Source organism: Netta rufina (assembly GCF_964035555.1).
Source record: "Netta rufina genome assembly, chromosome: 19".
NCBI classification, from domain to species: Eukaryota; Metazoa; Chordata; class Aves; order Anseriformes; family Anatidae; genus Netta; species Netta rufina.
The window spans coordinates 10,514,291-10,539,031 of NC_140143.1; the positions used below are offsets into that span (position 1 = coordinate 10,514,291).

Below are 24,741 nucleotides of genomic sequence, written 5' to 3' on the forward strand. Positions count from 1 at the left end.
GCTCGCAGCTTTCCCACCTGTAAGCTGCCAGTAGCAGACACACAGCCCGAGCCTCCTTGCTGCTGGTAACAAAACGTGGTTACCCTTAGCGTGCCAGCTCCCGTCTGCCAGAGTCAGCAGATGACTGTGGCCAGACAAGTCTGGAAAGCCCAGCCCATCTTGCTGCCTCCCAGCTGAGAAGAACCAGATAACACAGGAGGCTTTGGTCCTTACACCACGGACCAGCCGCACAGAAACAGGATCTTGGCGCCCCGCCGGGTACTTGGCTCCTGCTCCTGCCCGTAATGACAGGTTTGGTGCAACCTGAGGGGAAGGGAATTGCTTTGGTGGAGTAAGGCTGCTGGAGACGTTCCTGCATCTTGAGCCCTTCCCCTCCAGCTACACGGGGAGCTGGCGGTGCCCTGAGCCCTGTCCAAGCTGGGCTGCACTGGGCTGATGGCATCAGGGGCTCGGTGATCCGGCACCACGCTGCCCGTGCTGCCCTGGGCCAGCAGAGAGGAGCTGCTCTTCGGGGCTGCCCGGGGAGTTCTCACACACGGTTTCTGTTTGTATTGTCCTACACAAGCACGAATGTTTTGCCTGTCTGTCCCGCATTCCAGTGGTTTGATCCTGTCTTCCAAACCACAGTGAGCACTGCTGCAGAGCTTGTAAAACCTGCTGGAGTGTTTATTGCTGCATAGCAGCAAGCCTTGAATCCAAAGAAAAAGAGGAAGGAATGACTTAATTCCTTTGCTCAAGACTCCGTTATTAACAGCTGAGATATTTCAACCAGAAGGAATATGACTTGCATGGTGTTTGATGGGCAACACGTGCAGATACCCCCAGAGCCGGTCTAAAAGGATGTGCTGTGAGCAGTAATCATTTCCAGTGGCACATAAAGAATAACAAGCAATCATCCCGTAAAATGCCTGTCCCCCATTGCATACCGAAACAGCTCTACTACCAGTCCAGGTGTGGCAGTATCTAAACGACACGGCCTTTAAATCATCAGCTTAGTTAACTGTCTCTAAGCGTTAACATTAGGAATACAACATTTTGCTACAATTTCAATTTATGACAGAATTCGCAGTGCCTGCAGGAGAAATATTTACTTCACTTGCATCACTTCACAGACTGGCTGCCTACGCTGATCTTTAAACAAACAGTATCTCGAGAGCTGTTGGCTATAATGCCAGACGTGATACCAGATACTCATTCTCGGACAGAATACATATTTTGTGCTATTTGGAGCCTGTTTGAAAAATTAGGGCAATGACTGGGAATTTGAATGTGTCCAGCTGGAGACATTCAGGCATTTCTAGAAACGATTGCACTCTCACTTTTGAAAATCAGGCCTCTGAACAGAGTTTTAGATTGGACACTGCAAATGAAGAAGCCCGAAAGACCTGGCATTCCTTGGAGAACATTGATTTAAAAGCTTGAGTCAAAAGAGCCTCCTAGTTAAACACTTGAGTTGGAGCTGAGGGCTTTCTCCTTAATCAATACCCGACAAATTAAAATGAACACAGAAGACTGAATTTACACAACAAGTTATTCATTAAAGAAAGGGACAGAAGGGGGCAGGGAAGAACAAGAGAGAGAGCACACAAATGAGCAGTCACACAAGCAAGAATAGGCTAAGAGACTGCCAGAAAAGGTGGCAGTAACAAAACACCAGTGTTACAACAGCCGGGATGATTTTCAGAAGTGATGAATACTTCCACTCCAAACTAAGAGGAAGAGGAAATTCTTAGCCCCCCCGAAAAAAAAAAAATAATCAGACCTATTCATTCAGTGCTAAAAAGGACATCTGGAGGATCTGGTAAATTCATACCAGAGAGTAAAAAAACGTTTCTCTCCTCTAACAGTACAAATGCTTTAAAACAACCCTATCTGTAAGCAGAAAGGACCTTTAGGACGGGCCAAGGAAGAAGCAGCCCAGCAGCTCCTGTGCCAGCTGTTAGGGAAAGTCTGGGTATTTCCAGAGCAGGATGGCACCATCTGCACTCACACTCACGATGTACTTGTTCCCAGGGCAGATCTTGAGACGGGTGATGTTGCCGCTGTGGCCCACTCCAACATGAGTCACTGTACCCTCCTTGTAGTCCCACATTTTCACCAGATGGTCATCACCACCTGCAGCGGGCACAAAGGAAGAACAAACGATTACACAGAGTTCTGCTGCTTTTTGTTCCCAGCTGACAGGCAGGGGAATACTTTGGCATTCATTTAACGTAGGAAGGGTGGGATACACTGTCTTGAGCATTATGGCAAAGCCCACTTCTGCTCAGCTGAAGCAGAGTCAGCAGCCAGTAGAGGACTCAGGACCTGCACCAGCAGCACCAGTAAGCTATGGCCAGCAGCTGGTAGCAGAGCTGAGGGCCTTCAAAAGGCTCTTAGCCAGCGCTGGCTTACTGGGTTAATCTAAAACCTGGTGCTGACACAAAGCCTGCTGTTGTAGCTACAGTCAATAAATACAGTACCACGGCTCCTCTACGCTAGTGCTAGGCTCCCAGAAGAGATGTCACGGCGCTGGGGAATGTGTTAGCCTGAGGCTGGCTGAAGCCTGGAGCCACACATGCTTGCAAACTAACAGAGAGCCAAGCTTCTGGAGGAGGACACCTGAACAAATCATCCAAGTGCACCGTGAACATGATGGAACTACATGAGGAGCAGGGCAAGGTGCAACCCTGTACTCGCCTGGGGACATCTGAACCTCGTCTTAACCTTTACATTACACCTTGCAAGACTGAACCATAGCATCTGCCAAGTCTGAATCACAGCCTTTTCCAAAGTATTTTTCTTTAGTGATTCATGTTATTTTGCCTTTTAGCTGACCTTCCTTTTATTTTTTTTCTTTCTTTACTGAGACCCTTGCCTTGCTCTTCCTGGTCTCCTCTTTCCTAGTTTCATCCACCCACTCACCTGTGACAAAGTACGTCCCATCTGACGTGATGTCCATCCCATTGATGGAGCCCGACAGCGAGCCTTCCAAATCTCTGATCGCAGAGCCATCATACACTTCCCAGTATGCAATCTAGAGAGCAGACCAGAGATGAGAGCTCAGTTGTACATAAATAGCACAAAGATTTCAGTGCTGCCCTGCAACACAAACTTCTATCAAAGTATGGGAGCTCCTTCACAAGCCCCTGCTTGTATGCGAAGCCTTCCCTAGGTCGCATGGCCTGGCTTTATCAAGGCCTTGTGTGATTCTGGCTGTTTGAAATGTCTGTAACCAGACTTTGTGTTCTAGGATTACTGCCAACAGAATTCCTGGAGTTTTGCTTACCCTTCTGTCTGTCCCACTGGTGATTAGCTGATACTCTTCAGGATGGTAACACACACATTTGAACAATGTGTTGGCTAGAATCATTTGTTTTCTTATAGAACGCCTGCAAAACACCCCAAAACAGGATAGAACAATAAGGTCAAAAATCAAATTTTGACTGCCTGAACTCTCTCCACCTGTGCTATACATCAGATATCTCCTTCTGGTTGGATACTTTCAGGTACTGGTCCAACTTCAGGATTTCATGAAGCCAATTTAGGCTCATTGGTTCCATTTCCTATCACAGCTGCCTTGTAGGACTTCTGATCTGCCATCACATGAAAAAAAGATTTTTAGTCCAGAATGCTTTCTAGGTGCTACACACTACACAAGAATATTGTTACCCCTATGACAGTACAGAAAATCTAGAGACCTGCAATAGATGGACCAGAGTCATACAGTGCTGGAAGACAGAGCTAGCTGGAAGGAAATCATTCGCTCCATCCCCTTGCCTGATACACGATTTGATACAACTAAACAACTTGGGATCAACGCTTGTCTAAACTTTTCTGAAAAGTTTCCAGTGTTGGACCTTCTGCTTTTCCTGACTTGACTGTTCTTTCTAGTAATTTTCATTTTCTAAGGCTCTTTTTCCTCTTCCTCCTCACCACGTTGTGGTAGGACACACTGACCCAACAGTGACCAGCGCTTTAAGTGTGTTGCGGTACTCATCTGTCTCCTTACACAATATCCCAGATGATGCACGTTCCATCGAGGCTGGCTGTGACACACTCTTGGTCATTCTTCTTAAGCTTAATGCAAGACACGGTAGAGATGTGCTCCTTCAGAACTGTTTCCAGTTTGCGAGTTTTCTCACCAATTGCCCAGACTCTCACCTGAAAATCAGCAGCAAACATCAGCTTTAACTGCCTGGTTCTGAGCTCAGCAGGGTGCCCAAGGCTTTCCTAAACTCTGCACTTCCCTTATAACTTGTATGGCAACTGAATCTCAATGGACTGTCACTATTTTCCCATGAGTTACTCATGCAGCTGACTCATAAAATTGAGCTGGGTTCATAGAATCACAGAATGGCTCGGGGTGGAAGGGGTTTTAAAGATCATCCAGTCCCAAGCCCCTGCAATGGGCAGGGATGCCACCCCTTGGTCGTCAGGTTGGCCAAGGCCCCATCCAGCCTGGCCTTGAACACCAGGGATGGGGCAGCCACAGCTTCTCCGGGCAACCTGGGCCAGGGCCTCACTACCCTTACAGTGAAAAATTTCTTCCTAATGTGTAATCTAAATCTATCCTCTAGATAGATTCCTGAGAGTGTAATCCAGTTGGTTTGGAAATTCCTGACTGTTAATCCTAAAATAATGTTTTGGCGAGCCCACACCCTCCCATGTTTCAGTGTACTTGTATCTCAGTCAGGAATAAGCACCTAGTCCATGATATATTTCTGGCAGTGCTTTAAAGATCAAAGAGCAAGGCTTCTGAAATCACATTTTAAAAAGCTACCTGCTATTTGTGGTACTTATAATGCTAGTAAATACAAAACAGCTCTTTACATCTTTGATGTGAGGTATGTGCCTGAGAGCACCTCTTTTCCCAGAGAAGGTCAAGGCAGAAATCTTTCTGCTTTGAGGACTTGATTCTTCACACCTTGCATTTACTGTCCCACTAGTGCCAAGCTTCATGGTATCAGCTTGCGTTTACGTTCCACTAAGGTCAAACGCTGGTGCAGATTTAGTAATTTAGACGCTGGGATCAAAAGCAGAGTGCTGACCTTCCATGTTTTCAAGCCTGATGTCGAGTTACCCATGGGATCTGGATGTCCAATTCCTGCTGGCTACATGACCGGAGCATCCAGACCCCTTAAGAAGCCCTGAATGTCACAGCTTTCGGGCGATTGACTCTGACAGAACCATTAGCATTTCAGAACACCTCTTTGTGTTTTGAATGAATGCTGCAAGTGCTCCCCACAGTTCTCATTTCTGCTTAACCAACCTTCTAGCTTTAATTCTGTCTCAGCTGTCTTTTTCAATTCAGAGATCAACTAACCGCAGCCTGTGCCATTCCGTGTGTTCATATGGAATCTAGGTCTCCTATCTCCTGCATCCTCTAGCGCTAATCATCCAAGGTACTTAGCTGTTCTTTTATTAGTGAAGGGTTGAAGTGGCTCATCATCTCTAATGTCTTTATGCCATTAGACAAGGCAGTGCTGCTGCTACCACTCTACGGGAGAGCTGAGGCACAGAATGATTCTGAAAGATGGTTCATTGATTAGGATATTAGCCTGAGATTTGGAAGACCCAAGTTCAATGCCTCACTCTTCAAGACTTCCTGTGCAATCTTCAGCATGGCACACTGAACACCACCATCAGGGTACACAAACAAAGCAGAAAAGCAGATAAATCCGTCAGGATACACTTAAATGTCTGGTTCTGAGTGCTTGCCAGACTGTACAGAGGAAGTCCAAAGGAAAGAAAGAAATTGAATATGAGCCAAGTCTAATTGCTGTATTTTCTCCTATTTTTTAAATCATTTAAACACACTTTGTTTATATGATTTGTATTAAAAATAAGCAGTCTCTTTTTCAGATTGAAAGAGGCTACAACTAAATGTAGTGCATGGAGTAGCCAAAGTACACGGTATTAGTTTTGTATTGCTGGAAGAAAATTATTGAAGTGCACAAGTATGATGCCTAAAACATGTTTCCTGATTTGTGTTATGTGCATTGGAACATTTTCATAAATGTATTATAAGCCAGATTATTAGTCTTCTATTAATATCACCACTGAAACCAGATATTACCAACCCAGAAAATTACTAAGTTGCCCACAGAAAATATAACCACAGAAAGTGAAATTCATGCTATTAAATGAATTCATACAGGTCATATTGGACACGACTAGGACTTCCAAAGCAATGACAGGAAGAAAATCTGTGTGAGAGCACAGTCAGACACAGGTTTGCAAACAATGACAAATGCAGATAAGCCAAATATAGGGGAAGAGACACGAACAAAGAGGAGGATTAAGAGCATGTTCTACATCAGAAGGATTTTCCTAGACTAACATGCCAGAAGAAAATGGAGCATTGTTTCATATTATACCCTCTGAGAACAAGAGATCTGCATATATCAAAGGCTAATATTTTCAGACTCAGTCCTCTGCTCAAGTGGAAGCTAAGAATAGCTCACTCTCTGACTAAGCAGTTACAGACAATTTTCCCAGGTCCTGTGATGAGAGCACAAAGCTGCTCTGGGTTTTTAAAGCAAAATATTACCTGCCCTTCACCTCCTCCACTAACGATCCTTTTACAGTCATTTGTAGCAGCAATTGCTGTCACTCCCAAACTATGGGCATTGTTAATCACATACATTAGCCGTCCAGTCTCTGGCATGAAGGCACGGATTTTTCCATCGTTCCAAGCTGATGAATATAAAGAAACAGATTATCCAGGCGCAGAGACTTTCCTCAAGCTATTGCTTTCCTTTCTGGTCCAAATTAACCCTTTCTTATTAACTTCCTTTATACTACACAGTCCCGCATAAACTATTAAAAATTAATTCATTTTTGGTTCTGGCTGTGGACAAATTAGTTTTGTAACAGCGGAGGGACAGGACAGCATTGCTGCTCTAGAGCTGTGGTAGGTCCTGTGTAGGCAACTTGCACATGGCAATGGCCAGCAAATTTACATGAAAATTGTTCTATGTACATCATAGGTTAATCTGTTCCATATGCCAGGGTTAATATTTTAGAATTAAGTCTTCTGAGTAAGACTGAACCGAATTCTGAACTGCTGGAATTCACATCCCAGGCAAGGTCTCAAAATCTCGCCTTCCACATAACACCGTAACTGCAGCCCCAAGGTACCCGGGGGCTGGGAGCAGAGCCCCTTGGACCAGCTGCAAGCAAAGGGGCTCGTGGGTCACAGCAACGAACTGGAACAATTCCCAGGTCAAACCTTTCTTCATTCTAATACATTGATGACATTTATGAGATTCGGCAGCACTTACAGAACAGACTCACATGGGCCTGGGCTGCCCGGTACCTGAAATGATGCTCTTGCCATCCTTCATGAACTCTATGGCATAGCAGGTCATGTTGGGGATGACAATCCGCAGCAGCTCCCTGTTTTCTGGGGTGTGCCACACACGAATGTCATTTTTGGAGCAGGTGGCAAACAAGTCGGAAGTTCCCCTGGGGAATTCAGAGAGAAGAGCTAACGAGAGGAGGCAGACAGCAAAAAGCTTCCGTCTCAGATCTTAAACCATCCTTTAAAGCTCATCTGTTTCTAATGTACAGCTGTAATCTTTTCAGTACAGATCACCATGGTTAAGACTGAAAGACCTTTATTAGAACAATTCCCCTGGTTAGGTTTCTATGCAAAGATTAATTTTAAGGAACAGGTATATTAAACTAAAATAACTCTTCCTGCTTTAGGTGAAGTTTATTTCCCATATTCAATCTCTAGAAATCTTCTATTGTTGCACCTAATAGAGAGAGAAGTGAGTGCTGAGGTGCTGACTGCTGAGGTTTAACATCAGGGACTAACAACAGCCGTGTATTATAAGGATGTCATTTTTGATCTTGCTTACTGGATGGTTCCTATTCAACGCTGCTGAAGGCAATAGAGAAAATGGTAAAAGCCTGTTCATAATATACTTGGTATATACGTGTGAATAAAAAAGACCTTCTGCAATGTTACAAAAGCTATGGGACCAAAGACTTTGAAATAAGCTCTTAAAGTGTATCAATAAACAAGCAAACAAAAGGAGACGTGAGGGCATGCTTTTATACCACCACCACTTTCTGCAGGATGAGATTAACCCTATCTGGCAGAAAATGCTACATTCGTTATGCATGAGGACAACCAAACCACGTCTCCCCTGGATATGACAGAGTGAAATCTAGAGAGGTGCCACATCCTTTTGCTCAACATCACCATCAACACCTGGAAAGACAAACCAGTACAGGGGAATCTGGCCCCAAAAAAGCATAGCCTCTTCCAAGCCAAGCTTGTGCAGGTGCTTTATAAAGCAGAACAATGTCAGCAATTCAAGTGTTCTGAAATAAGCCAGAACAGGGAAATTAAGTCTGTATTTCCAAGTCAGTGATATGCGCTGTTCAAGAGCAGTTAACATATAAAGAGTTTAAAATATGCATGTAAGGATATAGCCCTGTAGCCCTTACCATCATCCCCAAATCCAGCTCACCCAAATACCTCTGTGACACAGATGTGCAAGGTGGGTATATTAGCGTCAGATTACTCTAAAGCTCCAAATGATTTACTCATTAAATTGGAAGGATGTGGATTTTTCAGGCTGGTGACAAGCAGGGACAAGGACATTTTGCACTCCCTATTAATACCCTGCACTCTTTGTTGTATCTTGGTAAGATTTGATACTTTGTGCTGTGTCAAGAAGCAATGCAACAACAACATGCCAAATATCAAAACTTCCTTCAGGATCAAACTGCCATTCTCTGTTGGGGGAGGAAACAATGGTTCCCTTGTTTTTCATAAGAACATCATGATTCTACTGTACAGAAAGGGGGGATGTTTGCTGCGTGTTCACAAGACAAATGCAGACAGAAGACACACCACAAGCCTATAATTTAATACAGCATGCCATATTGTCGAACGTGAAATTCTAAGTGAGGCTGAGACCCAAAAAGCCTCTCTGAACAGCTACGTTAGTCAGGTTTCAGCTGATGTTCCAGGTGGGTAGAAAAGCAGACACCTCTACAAACCCTAGCAGCAAAAGGACATACAAAAGCAGATTTTTGAGATTCACACTAATGGCAGACTAAAGTTGCCCAGGTCTCACAGCACCAACCACAGAAGAAAGGGGGGAGTTTGCCACCACTGCTGTTACCCCAAAATAAACAATTATAGCCCCTTAATTTAGAATTCTTCCTGTAGGTCAATGATTTTTCCAATTCTCAAACAGAACTGCTGCCTTTTATACTTGCGCAGTCGCTCACTGTCACTCTTGTGTTTCACTGGTAGGTGCCAACACTGCCCGTACAGATCACCCCCTCGGGATGTTAATAGTCTCTGGGTTCCCGATCACTGAAAGGTGTTACACGGGTGTCCTGGCTTCATTGACAGCCAAAAGCATCCCAGTCAGTTATACTCACACAGGAAAAACGATGTCGTTAACGGCTTCATTATGACAGGCAGCAATCAGCTCCTCTTTAAAGGCAGTGTAGTTAATTCGATACATCTGGCACATGTTTGTCCCCACAAAGAACTGGTGCCCCTGGCCTCTGCATGTCAGGGAAGTGACACCACCTTGAACTTGAATCCTCCTGTCAAGAGAAAGCAAAATCTATTCTTGCTTAAGTGCAATTAAATATCCCATATTCAAGAATATTTCCATACACTTTAGATCTTTTGGGAACACTTTAAGTTGTACAAAGCTAGGCTTTGAGAACTGCACCCCTAAGTTGGCTATTTGAATGATGCAAAATGACTGTCTGCAAGCCCAATTTCCAAATCACCTACTGAAGAGTGAAGCCTGCAGCTTCCTATTCCGTATGCAGAAAAAAGCCTTGCAAGGACTCTAGCACTTTGAGACGTGCCTATAAAATTAGCGAGAGCACTCCTTTACAGTCCCATGTCCTCCAACAAATGTTTTTTAAACAGCAAATATTAATCTTCCTCAGGTGGCGTAAAACATAATTTTACTGACTTAACAGATCTGTCTCAGTTTACACCAATTCGGGATCTAAATCCTAATGCCCCAAAGGAAACACTGGTCATTTAAAATGAATTATGAGAAGGGCAATGTACTTTTATGCAGAAGCATACACTAATTTTCAATCTGCTTCAAATTCATTATGCTAGAACCATCCTGTCTATTTTAACAACATCTATTTTATCTACAGGATTGAAAAACTGATTTATTTGGATTATGCCATGCCATAGAAGTGATTAGTTCTTGCACCCTGAGCCTCAGGGGGAAGCATCACCTCTACCCTCTGACTCTCCCACCTACAAACTCACTTCATTGCTTTGTAGTTTGACCCTTTACAGAGAGCCACAATCCCTTCTCCGGTGCCGACTATTAAATCTCCCATCTTCAGCAAAATCAAAGCTGTGATTCCCTAGGAGAAAACAGGATTAAAACACAATTGGATGGAAGAATATCTGTATCGATGCAGCCACGCTGAATAGCACAGTGGAGTGTTTAGCGTGCTCCCTGTGGTGGTGCTCATGCCACTCAAATGTGCCTTTATCAGTATTCTTCGGCTGACCTGAGCTAAAAGTGGTTCTCTAGAGGGAAAAGGAAGAAAAGAGTTATTAATTACAAGCATATATGAATATCTACGATACAGGTGTTTAAAGAGCAAGTAGATAGCAGCAACATCAACCCCTCAGCGCAGCTGGGACCACGTATGTGCCTACACATCCTTACCTTGTTCCAGCAAGCACTACACACAGTTTGTGTCAGTGCCTCCACTTTGCCTTCCACTGGTTCTTTATCTATCAGATGTGAAAACGACAGAAGATAAAACTCAGCCAAAGACTGCTTTTGGGACAGATCCTCTCATCCCCTCTCTGTCTGAAGTATCCAATCCCATTGCCTGCATGCTAATAAAATACACTTGTCACAGAAAAGCTTTGGAAATTAGTCAGCCCATCAGCACAGGTTTCTGCTATTTACTAAGATGAGTAAACCAACAGGAGATGAGCCATTAGGAAAAGCAGAAATGCTTTTCAGTGGCTAAAGTACCAGACTACAGCCAGAAGAAAATCAATCCTCAGCCTTACTACAAAATTTCCAGAATTAGAAAAGTCAGCCTCTGCTTCTGTTCTGCTGCCTGTCAAGTAATGGTAGTCTCCTGTATACAAGACAACAGATGAATTCTGGTGACAGGACGAGGGGGAATGGGCTTAAGTTGAGCCAGGGGAGTTTTAGGTTAGATGTTAGAAGAACTTCTTTACTGAAAGGGTTGTGAGGCACTGGAACAGGCTGCCCAGGGAAGTGGTGGAGTCACCATCCCTGGAAGTCTTCAAAAGACGTTTAGATGTAGAGCTTAGGGAAATGGTTTAGAGGGGACTGTTAGCGTTAGGTCAGAGGTTGGACTCAATGACCTCGAGGTCTCTTCCAACCTAGAAAATTCTGTGATTCTGTGATTCTGTAATTCTTGAAAATCTCTGACGCTCCAGAATAGGCTGCAAGAGGAATGAAACTACACTGTGGGGGTCACATCACTCAGAACATTCCCACTAGCTTGGGGGAGCAAATGCATGACTGAAATGGAAAAAAGAAAAAGAGGAAAGAAAACAAAGGAGCTTTATGCTGTTAAAACTGGGACTGAACACTACCTTTTATCGCAAAGCAAGCATGTACAAGAGGCGCTTCCACTCTCACCAAGAGAGCAGGAAACCATTGCCACCAGTTGTTCTGGATCAGGCCAGCTCCAGGCTCCGGTGACGTGGGGGGATTCTGCTCAGCACGGCACGATGAGTTGCGATATCAACTCCAACAGCAGTTGCTGTGACCTAAGTTTAGAAGCTCTATTGCCAGCTGTTGTGATAGTACCAGCAGTTTTTTTGTGATAATACCAGCAAAATTAAACACTTGTGGAGTGTTTAAAAAAATGTATGCCAGAAAGAGTTAATTTTCTGTTGTGGAAAGGACTGAAACTCTACGGAAGGTGACAGAGGAAGCCGAGACAGAAGAAAATAGAATTGACATCTGAGCTATTTAGAGGTGGATGCTATTAGAAAGGATGCTGCAAAAGCCCCAGAATCTGCTGAATTTGGAAAAATTACTTTGGTTCAGTTATCCAACCAGTTCATTTTTTTAAATTCTCACTCGTTCTTTTTGGAGAAAAAGAAAACAAAATATAACTGCCTAGAATAGATTAATTCCTTGTTCTGTGTTTGTTTGTTTTGTTTGTGTCCAGCAGCTCAGCAGTAATAACACAACTGAGTGAAGTATTTCCAGCCATTTGGCTCTTCGCACTTAGGGGCCCCTGGGCAGCCTTGCATCTGCCTGCGCTGTGGGTTAAGGACTACTTAACCTTAAAACCGAATAAACATGGATTACAGGGGGAAAAAAGGTTGAAAATTATTATTTTTTTAATTTATAATCTAATCTAGCTGTATTTCTTCATTAGTCTAATTCCACCAGTAGCATATCCCAGTCTCCTGTAATATCGGCACTGAATAACAGGAAAAGCACTGAAAAACGCTGCACCCACAGAGGATTTGATGCTATGCTAGCACAACACCACCAGGCAGGGAGCTAGGTTTTATGCAAATATTCTTAGCAAAGCCACAAGAAGAAAGGGATATTTTTTATTAATTAAAATTATCAGAACTGTTTCTAAACAGTGTTTTGCAAAATTTCCTAGAAGGCGTTGGCAGCATTTTGAGTCCCTTATTACCACAGGCCTGTCAACTTTCTTCTGATCTACTATTTCATTTTTTTTTCCTGGTAGAGACTGCCATCTCAGATGACCCTTGGGTTTAGCATTATGGCAGGTGGCAGAATTAGAAATCAAGCCAATGACAATATAGTTTACCTGATGACAGTTCCCTGCCATTTGCTAATAAATTAGGGTTTTCACACTGCTCTGAGTTTTTCAAGGCATTGCCTTCAGTTCTTCCAATCTGTGAGGGGAGCAGATATACTTAAGGAAAAAATAAAGAAACACCTTGAATTGACCAGAATTCATTGCTGGCCAGAGGTTGCTTTCAGCCTGAATTTAATAATCGTCCTTCTTCCTTGTCCAGTCTGTTCCTTCAATCACCATGAACAAGCAGCTCTGGGAGTTGCACTTGTTGTTCATGGAGTCAGGCAGCTCTTAGTAATGATGCCATGAATGCTCTGTGTTATGATACTAACAGTCCTTCTGTAGATGAAATGCAGAGGTTAACGCAGGAGGTTAAAAATATCACCATTCATTATTTACTTCTTACAAAAAAAAACAACACTGCTTTGAAGAGCGATTATAAATAAGGCACAAATCCAGCCTTCCCCTTCCCGGCTCATCCCTGCAGGGATTCTTGCTCTTTGTCCCGTTCTGATCTCTTGCAAAGTTCCCCAGTGCTCTCTGAACTCTTCCAGCACACCTCGTTTAAATATTTTGTTTACAATGCAAAACACCCTCCTAATTCTGAACAGCCATCTGCAGTGGTACATCCCACTTTGCATCTGAATGGCAGCCTTATAGCTCCTCGAGCCTGCGATGGGAATAAAATTCATTTTGCTGTTCACTCCAGTATTTATAGACATCACAGAAACACACTTGGTTTCATTTAGATGGTGAACAAGTTGCTTCACACTAGCGAAGTGCCACTCCTCTTCAAAACAGAAACAAAGAAATCTTCAGATCACGTCTGTATAATAAACACATTCTTATTTATCAAAAGAAAGTTCCTCTAAGGTCGACCAAAGCTGTTTTCAATAAACAACTTCTCCTGACCCAGGCAGTATCTGAAGTCATTTAAATTTCTCTAAAGTCATGCTTGTCATGGGGTCGCCACAGATTCCAGGCTCAGAGTTTCATGGTATGCCACTGGCTTGTAATTCCTGGTGTCACTGAGGAACAAGGCTTGCAGAGGTACAAGAGAAGTCCTGACCATGCATCTTTTCAGACAGAACTGCAGCGAAGTGCTGAGGACGGCTCCACAGGGGGAGGCAGGGCAGCTCACGCCTGCAGGGAGCAGGGGGACACCCGGTCGGGTTGGGAGGGTCCGTGCCCATCCCAGGTGACAACGTGCTCTGGGGCAGCCGTGCCTTGCTCCAAGGGGCAGGGCTCACCCCTGACACAAGCAATGTGGCAGCTCTGCTTCGTACTGCGAGGGAAGTAAGATTTTTTTGGTACAAGAAGTACTACATGCCACAGATAAAGATACAAAAGATGCCTCGTGAAATATGCACGGCTCTGCAAAAAAACACCCATCACGTCTCCTAGGGTTAGCAACATGATGTACTACATTTTGTAAAAACAAGGATGCGTATACTTCTGTTTTGATAAATGCTGTGTTTTTTACTTAAAAAAAATACCTGCAAAATACTCTTCTAGTATTGAAGGATGTGCTACAATTGGAAACTTCTGTCATAAAACATTAGATTCTATTTCTGTTCCGAGAGACTTGCTGACAGCCTAGTGACAACATATTATTTGTGTGCAGGGATGTGCATCGGGTGGGTGGAGGAGGAATCGCAGTACAAAGCTAGAAAGGGAGAACTGGAGAGTGTGAGAGCGGAGCTGAGAGCAGCTGGAGATAAAGAGGCACCAGCACATTCCCACTGACCGCAACAATACAGATTTGCACGGACTGTGATGAATGTCCCATTTCAGGCGTACAGAAACTGCACTGGTGAGAGTCAGGGAAGAGAGCAGAAGGAAACGATCATTTTGAGCAAGAGGGCAAAGGAGGAGATTGGATGGAAATAACAAATATTCTCTCCAATGTGCATGTCTTCCTGCCTCTCCCTTCTCCCAGAACAACCAGTGGTACTCTGAAGTGGCTGTCGCTACTTAACACTAATAAAACAACATTTAAGTCACATTATTGCCTACCAGATCAGGTCTCATCCACAAGGCTGGCAGAGAGCTGTGACACCCCCTTCTGGAACTTCCCCCTAGCATCTGGTCAGTCTCTTGCGCAGCGGAAGGTCCCCTTTTTCTTCAGCTTTGTGCTATCAGAAGCAATGCCAGCTGAAGGCAGTGATTCTCCAAAGCTCCTCACAGCCTGGATGGGACTGTGGTCTGGCCTTGAGTCTCTACTTTTCACTCAGAGGCCCAAGGCTCTCCTTTAACTCCCAAATTGCACGGCATCATGCTAATCACCCTATTTGCTCGCTTCTTTAGTAACAATCTCAAAAGCATGTTTTCTGTGAAGGTTTGTTTCAAACACACTTGGTGCCTTTGCCTCACTGCAGAGGGCAAGAGAGTTCAGGACCTCCTGTGGCTTCATCCAGGTGCTCCAGGAGAGGCACATGTAATGCCAGACACAGGAGTCAAAGCATGACAGCATTTAAAAGAGGGGATATTCAATCTTCAAGACTTCAGCGTAAAAAAATGCAGAGATCAGCCAGGACATGGGTCCCATGTGGATGCAAGACACTGCAGGATGACTGCTGAGGACGATAGTAACAGCATACAGTACAGGTACACCCACAAGAGTTCTTATCAACATTACAAATCGTAAGTCTGCTGATTATTTATCAGAAAAGCAAAATATGTACATTCTTGTTTCCTAATATGTACACAGAATTAAAATACTTACATACAATGCGAGTGATAAAAACAAATATAGTAACTTCTCCAACAATCTAAAATAGATAAATATTGAAATATATTTTTAAAATCTCAGTGGCTCCAAGTTTTCCCAGAGATGTGGGCATGCATTTGTAATGCAAGAAACACGGCACTGTACATGGGCACGAATGTGGTTTGTATGTACGTGTGTTGGTACAGGCAAAGTTCAGGAGATTTGGAAAAACAAGTCCGGAGTAGCTTTTTCTTTGGGGTTTACTGATGAATTTTTCTCACAGTTTTTGTCAATCCTGTATGTGCTCTCAAATAATAATGTCCGCTTCTTTCTAGGACAATTTCCCCATAGCATCCATAGCAGTACTTCCATCTGTATTGCTTCCCTCACTGCTCACTGATTTTCGTGGTTTCTAATAGAATCACAAAATACAATCTCACGCAAGAAGATTTTTCAGGGAAGTGTTTGAATTTTTCAAGTACTACCCCCTCCACTGGCTATAAACCAAGAAGCTCAAAGAAGTCATTTAACAGCAACAAACAAAGAGAAATCAAGAGCAAGTGTTCTAGCTGTTCCTGTTTGTTTATGATTACAGCTCCCTGCAAGCAGAAGTCTCAAACAATGGAAGGCCAAAAGCTCCTTGTTCAGCAGACACTCCTGTCCGGGGATCGTTATACTAAGACCCAGGAGTCCCAATTACAGACAAACAGAACTACTTTAAAGGAGCTTTGAGGTTAGGAAGCTGAGCACTCAGAAGTTAAAGTAACAGAACCAGTGTGCACTGCTCAACCTTGTTTTGTCCCACTTGTGCATAAGCATTATAATAAACTCTTTAATTATATCATCTAGACTATCTTTTTCAGTACTACCTCTGCTTCATCAGCGGGGAAGCTGGAGCTACTAGGGACATCAGTCAGGATGGGTATAATGTAATAACGTGATGAGACAACACATGTCTTTGTAATGAACAAAAAATCCAACAGATCACATCTTGACTGAACAGCCATAATGTGGTCCAGAAGAACTAAATTCTACGTAGCAGCCTCCGCCAGAATTCTTGTGATGCTGAGCAAGTTGTTTAATAGATTTTTCCAAGCAGTATTTAATTGTCTGCTCCTCAGGTGCCAACACAGACTCTGGGGACTGACTTTCAAAAGTATGGGTCACTGGAATCTGTGAATAAGGTCAATTGGACCTATGTCTGAAAACATAAAAAAGCTATATAATATCAAATACTATGGGAAAAGGGTAGAGATAAAACCTCTCAAAATGGGTGCCAAAAATAAGCATTTTTTGTGCTTTAATTTCTGTGTGCTTTAGTGCAAGATTAGTGCCACAGAAATCTCACCAAAGCCTAGTGGGACTCACCAAATCTCACTACTCTGATCCCACCAAAGCTAACTATTCAAACCTAGTTTTGAAGTCAGCACCCAGTAAGGCAAGCCTGAGGTATATATTATCCTCAGTGCTTACTGCTTTAAAGTTTTGGATACTTGGTTATTAACTAAATGCCATGATCAGGAGAGTCCCCTGAGCAGACCAGCACCACAGGACCACAGGGCAGCTTGGCGTTGGGAGGAACCACTGGAGCTCGTCCAGTGCAGCCCTCTCCTGCTCAAAGCAGGGTCAATGACAGCACTAAGAACTGAAAATAAAAAAATACAGAAAAAGAATAAATTCTGTTTTACAGATTGTTACACAAGCCACTGACAGCCCTGGAACATTCAGCTCTGCCACACGATTTCATCTCTGAAGTTAGGGGGGGTAACTGAAGCCAAGCTATGTTATCAGACCCAGCAAAAATGAAACAGGTTTTTCTTGTGAATTCTCGCTGTACTTCCAATACAAAGAAGCACACTGCCTCTTTCAGCTGTGCTCTTAGCAGTTTATGAGGCTCTGCTGTAAATAATATCTGCCAAAAATTACCCTGCTGCAGGTGTTTTTTCAGCTGAATCCATTCTTGATCCACTCTTAACCTACAGGCAATTCTGCTGGCACAAACGGGGGGACAATAAACTGCAGTAATAGCACAGTATGCACCTATGATCTCAGGAGTCTTTGGTTTCATTACAGGAACCACATAAACAAGGCACAGTCTATTCTTTTCTCCCCTCATCTTTCATCTCTTCAGTTTGGTTTTATTCTGGTCCTTGCTCCCTTCCAGCTGTGAATCCTCATTGTGCTCCCGTTCTGGTTTCTCAAAGACTTGTGGTATTCTCTTCCCAGTGCTCCAACCTGAACAGCCACCGTGTCACACACATCCACACCTCTTGTCCTCCCTGATGCAGGTTAGTTTGTGAAAAAGCTTTGTAATGATTCTCCAGGAGGTTGCCCTAATTCCAGTCACCAATAAAGAGGAGGATAAGGAAAAAATTCAAGTCACAGAGCTGCTACTTACCAAGCTAAACTTCTCTTTAGGCCCATACTCAGTCATCAGCTTGTTGTTTGTGTTCACTTTCAGGATATCACCACTTGATGTGCCAGCGTAAAAATAGTTATCGTCATCTGCTATCTACATGAAAGTGTTAAAAAAAAAAGAGAACACAGTCCAGATACTGAGCAATTTGTCCCAACTCTAGCACTGTACTGGATAAATAGCTTTATTTAAGTGAATTGCCAGGATTTACTCAAAGGGCACATAGCCAGTGCTTTTAGCCCATTGCACACAAAGATCCGTAACGCTGCTCAATGTACAATGTTTTCCAACCAATTCTAAGTAATACTTTGAAGAAAAAGGGGAATTCTCTGGGTGCTAAAACCTCTGACTAAAATACAAGCTGCTTCTTTTCAGAAGCATCCAAAACACTTTTCCCAGGATAAAGAAATGATGGGAAACCACCTGTCAGGAGCCAACATTTAGCAATTTCATTGCCATCCTGAAGTTACAATTGGCATTTTTAGCATTACTAGAAAAGCTCATGGTCTTTTCTAGTCTGTTGAGAGTTACTTAATTCAGCCAAATCATTTGTCTAAACCTTACCTTAAGACTTGTGATCACTCTCCTCAATTGCCCTGTCTGGCATTCAGTTGGTCGGATTTTTCTGTTTGGTAGATCCAGTTCCCACACTCGAATGGTCCCACTGCAAGAAAGTATATAGCAGGATCAAATTCATACTTGCTACTGCACTCAGAAATATCCCTGTTCTTTCAGTACTAGAAGAATGAAAGAGTCTTTATGAGGTCATATTATCATGAAATTTTTATAAGGAGGAAAAAGAACAGAATCAGAGAGGCCAGGAATAAGTCTTTGTCTTTTCTGCTGTCTCTTATGGTAACTTTTTTCCAGATAAATCAAAAATCTCAAAGGTTCAGCAGAAATATACACTAGGATTATGGAAGGGTATGTTACAACCTAGACACTTAATTCCCCAAAGAGATAATACACCGTGGGAATCCTGTTTCTTAGAACAGGAAATGAGCAATACAGGACTCTTTCAACTATTTTCTAGCACTGTTTGATTGACAGCTAGGAACCAACAGAACATCTTCATGCACAGTCACCCCTACATTTAACGAAGTGTTAAAAATGCAAAGACCAGCATTTATAAGTGCGACTGCAGCCAAAACCATGCAAACCCTTCCCTGATTTAAAGGAAGATGCAGCTCCTCAGCAGGTTTAAGCGTCAGGCTAGATATACGGGGGCTGTCTCAAACGCATGTAAAATGTGACTTTTTGGATCAACTTTTGTTACAAGTCAGGGACCGATTGTACACTACATCTGTTGAGGATAGGAGATGATCCAACAACTTGCAGGATACCATTGTTTCTGCACTAATGAGGCATTGTTCGGAGCCGCTCACTGACTGCTATTGTTACACAAACACTGGGAACTAAATATTTTAAGCATTGCAAGGGGAATACTGAATACAAAATCCTGCTATCATGAACAGAAGTGGTGCGTGCTAGTCCCTGCGTGCTGCTTTCAAAACACACTCAGGCAGAACAGGCAGAAACGCTTTAAAAGGCAAGCTGATGGATATTCATGTGTCCATTCGGGGGGGGGGAAGGGGGGGGGGGGGGAAGCATGAGCACACTATTGTTGAACTTTCCTTGTACTTAAGTAAAGACCCTTTGTAAAAGGAGAGAAGTCTCTGTGTTCTTTTTCTCCAAAGAGTTCTTGTAAATAAAACCTTACTTTCCAGCAGTAACAAACATCTCGTCTCTGCATCCAGAGCACTCGACAATGGTTGTATTGCCCGCGCTCCGGGCCGAGGCAGGGCTCCCGCAGACAGCCTCTCTCTTTATGATGTCCCACACAACCACACTGCAAAGGAAGGAGGGGTTTTAAATAGCTTTGCTTTTTAATGATACTTAAAAAGTTACCAAAAAAAAAGCAAGAATAAACTTGCTTTCCTGCAGTCTGTTCCCACAAGGTAAGCAATAAAAGTCACCTCATACATATTTTATTCGAGAAAAGCCTTAAGACAAACACATGGAATTGCAGCCTACATCCCTTGTTCCTGAAGAAGGGATATGTATTTGTGGTATTCCTCCTGCTGAGCAAGACTCAAATTATGTTTTAGGTAGAATCTGATCTAAAATAACTTTTTATTCCACTCTTAATTCTTCAGGACAGTATGTTAAATCAGCTAATAGTGCAGTTGACATATCGCTGGGTGACAAAAATACTTCAGAATTAGCTGCTCGCTTTGTTTTCCCCTGCCCTGCACTCTAGGGTACCAATCCAGCTTCTATCAGGCAGGATGGGATGCTGAATGCTTCCATCAGACAGAACAGGATGCTCTAGAGATGTCAAGAAGGGGAAAGCATCGGATTGCCAGAAGAGGGAGGAGTGAGTACTCCCTAAGCAGCCTTCCTCAATGCCATACAAATGGTCAGGAGTTATGCATCAAGAAGGGGAAATACCTACCTGCCATCGTCCTGGCCTCCCAGTGACACAAGATAAAGTTCGTTTGGAGAGAACGCTAGTCCTTCGATTTTACCCTTATGAAGGGACAGCCGAGCAACTAACTCCTTCTTCCAAAAATTCCACAAAATGATGTCTGCCTGCAGTCCAAAGGAGAAGAGGTCCAAGTCAGAGCATCAGCTGTAACACGCTGAAGTGCTCTGGCAGGAAGCGAACTTTTGTTAGAAGCAAAAAGCTGAAGGTTAGCTTCTTGCCAGCCCAGTGTGGTATGGGAGGAATATGCTTCAGACCAAGTGCTGCACAAAATATTATTCCAACTTAGTTGCTAATTCCAATTTAGTTGCTGTGTTTCATTTCAGAATCAAAATTTACTGATTACACTGGAAGAGTATTTGACTTAGATTTTAAAATACTGAAAACCCTAATGCTTGATTCCTTCCTACTGCCTCAGAATCTTTTCAAATAGGCACTAAAAAATTAAACCATAAAGAATTTTAAATATAACATAATTTATTAATTAACGTCTAATGGGATTTAGGCTGGCACATGTCCACAACATTTTTGATAAAAAGAATTGGGACTAAGAAATCTCTCAACCTAGTTACCCTAATCCTTGGGGAAACGCCTAATGCTCCACCAAAATATAAAGGCACACCCAGCAACAGAGTAGCCACAACTCCCCGTTCTCTGCAGTGTCCCCCCACTATGGGCATCTGTTTTTTAATAAAATTAAAAATAAGCAAACATTCCCCCTGCTTGGCAGGCCAACTCCATGCTTCTGGTCCATATTACATGGTTAAACATTGAGCATTACCCACCTTGAAGCCCATGAAGGTGACTTGTCCAGAGGCCACGAACGTACCGCTCCTTGAGACAACAATGCAGGAGACGTTGTTGGTGTGGCCGTGCAAGAACACCTGCTTCTTGCTGGCCAACTCTTGAATAACCACGGTACATCCCAGCGGGTAGAGAAGGTGCTCCTTGTTGGGGTGGCAGATCAGGCCAAATGGGATATGACCTACAAAAGCAAGGAAGTGAAAGAAACGCTAACTACCAACAGTCCGGGACTCAGGTAAATTCAACACCTTCACGCTGGTGGACTTCCTGATTTTGCTTCCCAAGAGAAACCCTTATTGCTGAAGGTTTACTCCACAAGGAGGGCAAAAACAAGAGGCTTCCAGCTCCCACCCAAAGCCACCCGAAACAACAATCCTCTATACAATTCAAGGGTCACCTTTACAAATTTTGGGCAGTGCTTCCTACCAGTAACAGGAGATTTAGCTGTCCCCGAGGTCTGAGCCTTTCACCACAGCAGGTTCTCCAGGCGCACCTGCTGACTTATGAAGGTCACATCGCCAGTTCACAGTGCCCTGACCTGCCTCAGATAGCTGCACATTTCCCAGGAAGCCGGGCACCCAGTGAGGACCCGTTACTGACCCCATCACCGAGTCATGGGGTTGTTTATGGCTGTGTTTTGTGCAACCTGATTTGGTTTTATTTTGAAATGAAGCTTGTCTCATTCTGTTAAGCTGGGTAACTGGAAATAAACAGATAGTGAATCCTGCAATTCAGTCAGACCCTGCCTGTTCTGCAACCCTTCTCTCTGAACTCTTGCCCTGCTGTCAGGGATGCTGTGAGTGGTTCCACTCTCAGTCAGGTGCAGGGCACCCCACACACCCACTGTCCTGGGCCTGGCACCGTCACCATGGCCCCATAGTCCAGCCGTGACCTACAGTGGCCCCTCTGCACCCCAGGGTGCCCTAAACCTGCCCACATACATCCCAAGCCCCTCACCTGCCCCACAGTGTCCTGTCTGCCCCTAAACCCACCTGCACCGTGTCCCATGGCCCCCCCAGGTGCCCTGTAGAGTGCCCCACACCCCCTCAGGTGCCCTATGGCCCCTCCAGCTGTCCCCACAGTGCCCCATAGCCCCTCAGCTGCCCCTATGGCTCCTTACCATGGCTCCCCCTTATAGCCCCTCCAGTTGTCCCCATGTTACACTGTAAGTCCCCCTGTTACCCCTAAAGCGTCCCACAGCCCCTCCAGTGTCCCCACAGTGCCCCATAGGCCCCCTCAGCTGCCCCCATAGTTCGCTATAGCCCCTCCAGTTACCCCATGGTACCCCACAGCCCCTCCAGTTGTCTCCTCAGTGCCCTATAGCCCCCCCAGCTGCCCCCATAGTTCTCTATAGCCCATGCAGTTGTCCCGATGGTGCCCCATAAGCCCCAACTGCCCCCATAGCTCCCCATAGCCCCTCCAGTTGCCCCCAGGATGCCCCCCAGCCCCCCCAGCTGCCCCCATAGCCCCTCCAGCTGCCCCCACGGTGCCCCCCAAGCCCTTACCAGCTGCCCCCACGCTTCCCCCAGCCCCCAGACTCCCCCCACCCCGGGCGCCCCGCAGCCCTCAGGCGGCCCCGGTACCGTTGAAGCCGATGGCCGCCCGCAGCTCCAGCCCCGCCGCCTCCCTGCCCTCGGGCGCCGCCATCGCCTCACGCCGGAGCCGCGGCCGCCATGGCAACGGCGCCGGGCAGGGCTCGGCAGGGCAGGGCCGGGCTCCACAGAGGGATCCCGGCCCCTCGGGGGGATCCCGGCCTCTAGGGGGGATCCTGGTCCCTCGGGGGGATCCTGGTCCCTCGGGGCCACCCAGCTGCTCCCTCCCGCTCCCCATTTCCAGCCGCAGTGCCCGGGTGCTGTCACCTCCAGGGTTCAGTCGCCCCAAGCCGTGCCTGGCAATCACAGAATGACCCCGAGAGATGAAAGCACTGGGAGCAGCTGGTCGGACCCCCAGCTCCAGCAGGGGCACCCCGAGCACCTCACACAGGACGGCACCCAGGCGGTTCCCAGTATCTCCGGAGGAGACCGCACAGCCTCTCTGGGCAGCCTGTGCCAGTGCTTGGGCACCTGTAAAGTTGGTGGTGCCACTCGTCCGTCTCCGTGTTTCTCCTGGGCCACCAAGCAGCCATCAGAGAGCAGCAGTTTGCTCCCTGCTGACCTTACTGCAGTCAAGTGCCAGCACAATGCAGATGAAAGACCTCTTTATATCCCATTACAAGTCCCCTGAGCTTCCAGGCCCCTCTGCTCTCTGCATGTTCTTTTTTTTTTCTTTTTTTTTTTTTTTCCTTTAATTCTCTAAGAGTTTTGAACTTTACACGGTAATGGAATAAAGTGTAGAGAAGAAAGTACTCTAGCGTCATTTTAAAAAACGGCAAAGACACTCGTCAGATGACAGGCGGTGAATGTAATAAGCACGCTGCCGCTCATCGTGCTTTACAGCTGGCAGCAGCAGGCAGCTCAGGTACCGGCGCGTACAGCGTCACAGGGACTCGCAGGCTTTTCCACTGCATCAAATACCCCTGTGTCCCACACAGAACGATCCCAGTCACTGGTATTTTAATACGTTGGACAGAACCTTCTTGCCCTTTACAAGCAAGATGGTGAAGCCTGAGCCAGCAGCTGCTGAGAGGCCAGACTGGATTGCGAAGGAAGGGCTTTGCGTTTGCAGGCATCATGTGCGTCCTGTGCATCTCTGGGTGCAGGGGGAAAACTGCTTTGTGGAAAGAAAGAGGGACTCCCAAGGGCAACTTTGTGCTGGACAGAAAGCAGTCTGGTACATGATCACAGAAAGCAAGAAATACTGAGGAACAATTAGCAGAGCTCTTTAAATCAAGGGCGAGAGCAGCTCTGCTGTGTTTCATTTGAGCTCTGTGAGCAAAGGCAGGTGCGGGGCAGCAGGGACCTGCACCTCACCTCGTTATCTTACCAGGATACATAATGAAGGCTACAAGCAATTCCTAAGCCTGCTGTGTAACTGACCACGGTGGGAGCTTGCTGCCACTGCCCGCTCCTCCCCACATCCTCCTGGCATTGCTGGACCCACCAGCACCATGGCAGTGACAACTCCTGCCCTGAATAGCTCAGGAAATGGCATCCATGAAAGATAAAACCACAAATGGGAAGTGTTGGGACACGGGAGATGTGCTCTCATCCTGCAGCCAGAATGACCTCTTGATAGTTCACAACCCTCCTTGCACCGGCTTACCTACCAACACCTACACGTTCACATTTCATATTTCAAAATGGCACATGTGTTATCTGGACCCATTCAATCAGGGCGTGTTAATCAAAGCTTATATTAACCGCTTGCAATCTTACATCAACTCTTGGCTGCTAATATGGGCCTTCAGTGTAATGGAAACATGACAAGGCAGATGCACTGCTGGGGGGCTTGTGGTGGGCTGCAGGCACAAAAGCACCAGGCAGCACTTTGCTGATCTCCAGTCAGCAATTTCAACCACAAACAGCCTTTTGCACCATGTTGGATGGTGATCGGTGCCCGGTCCCAGATGAAACCTGGGAACCTCTGGTACTACAAAAATCCTGCACA

At 45.1% G+C, this 24,741-nt stretch overlaps 1 protein-coding gene across 1 annotated transcript; it reads right to left on the reverse strand.

The window, feature by feature from the left end:
• Positions 1-1,939: 1,939 nt before the first annotated feature.
• CFAP52 (cilia and flagella associated protein 52) lies at positions 1,940-22,842 on the reverse strand (the record flags this gene model as incomplete). Its single annotated transcript, XM_084298351.1, has 14 exons — positions 1,940-2,115; positions 2,905-3,016; positions 3,269-3,371; positions 3,992-4,143; positions 6,533-6,678; positions 7,301-7,449; positions 9,391-9,561; positions 10,259-10,359; positions 17,889-18,002; positions 18,471-18,570; positions 19,627-19,755; positions 20,362-20,498; positions 21,177-21,376; positions 22,779-22,842. The coding sequence occupies 14 exons, from the start codon at positions 22,840-22,842 to the stop codon at positions 1,940-1,942; spliced, it is 1,854 nt and encodes a 617-aa protein (XP_084154477.1).
• Between the last annotated feature and the right edge of the window lie 1,899 nt (positions 22,843-24,741).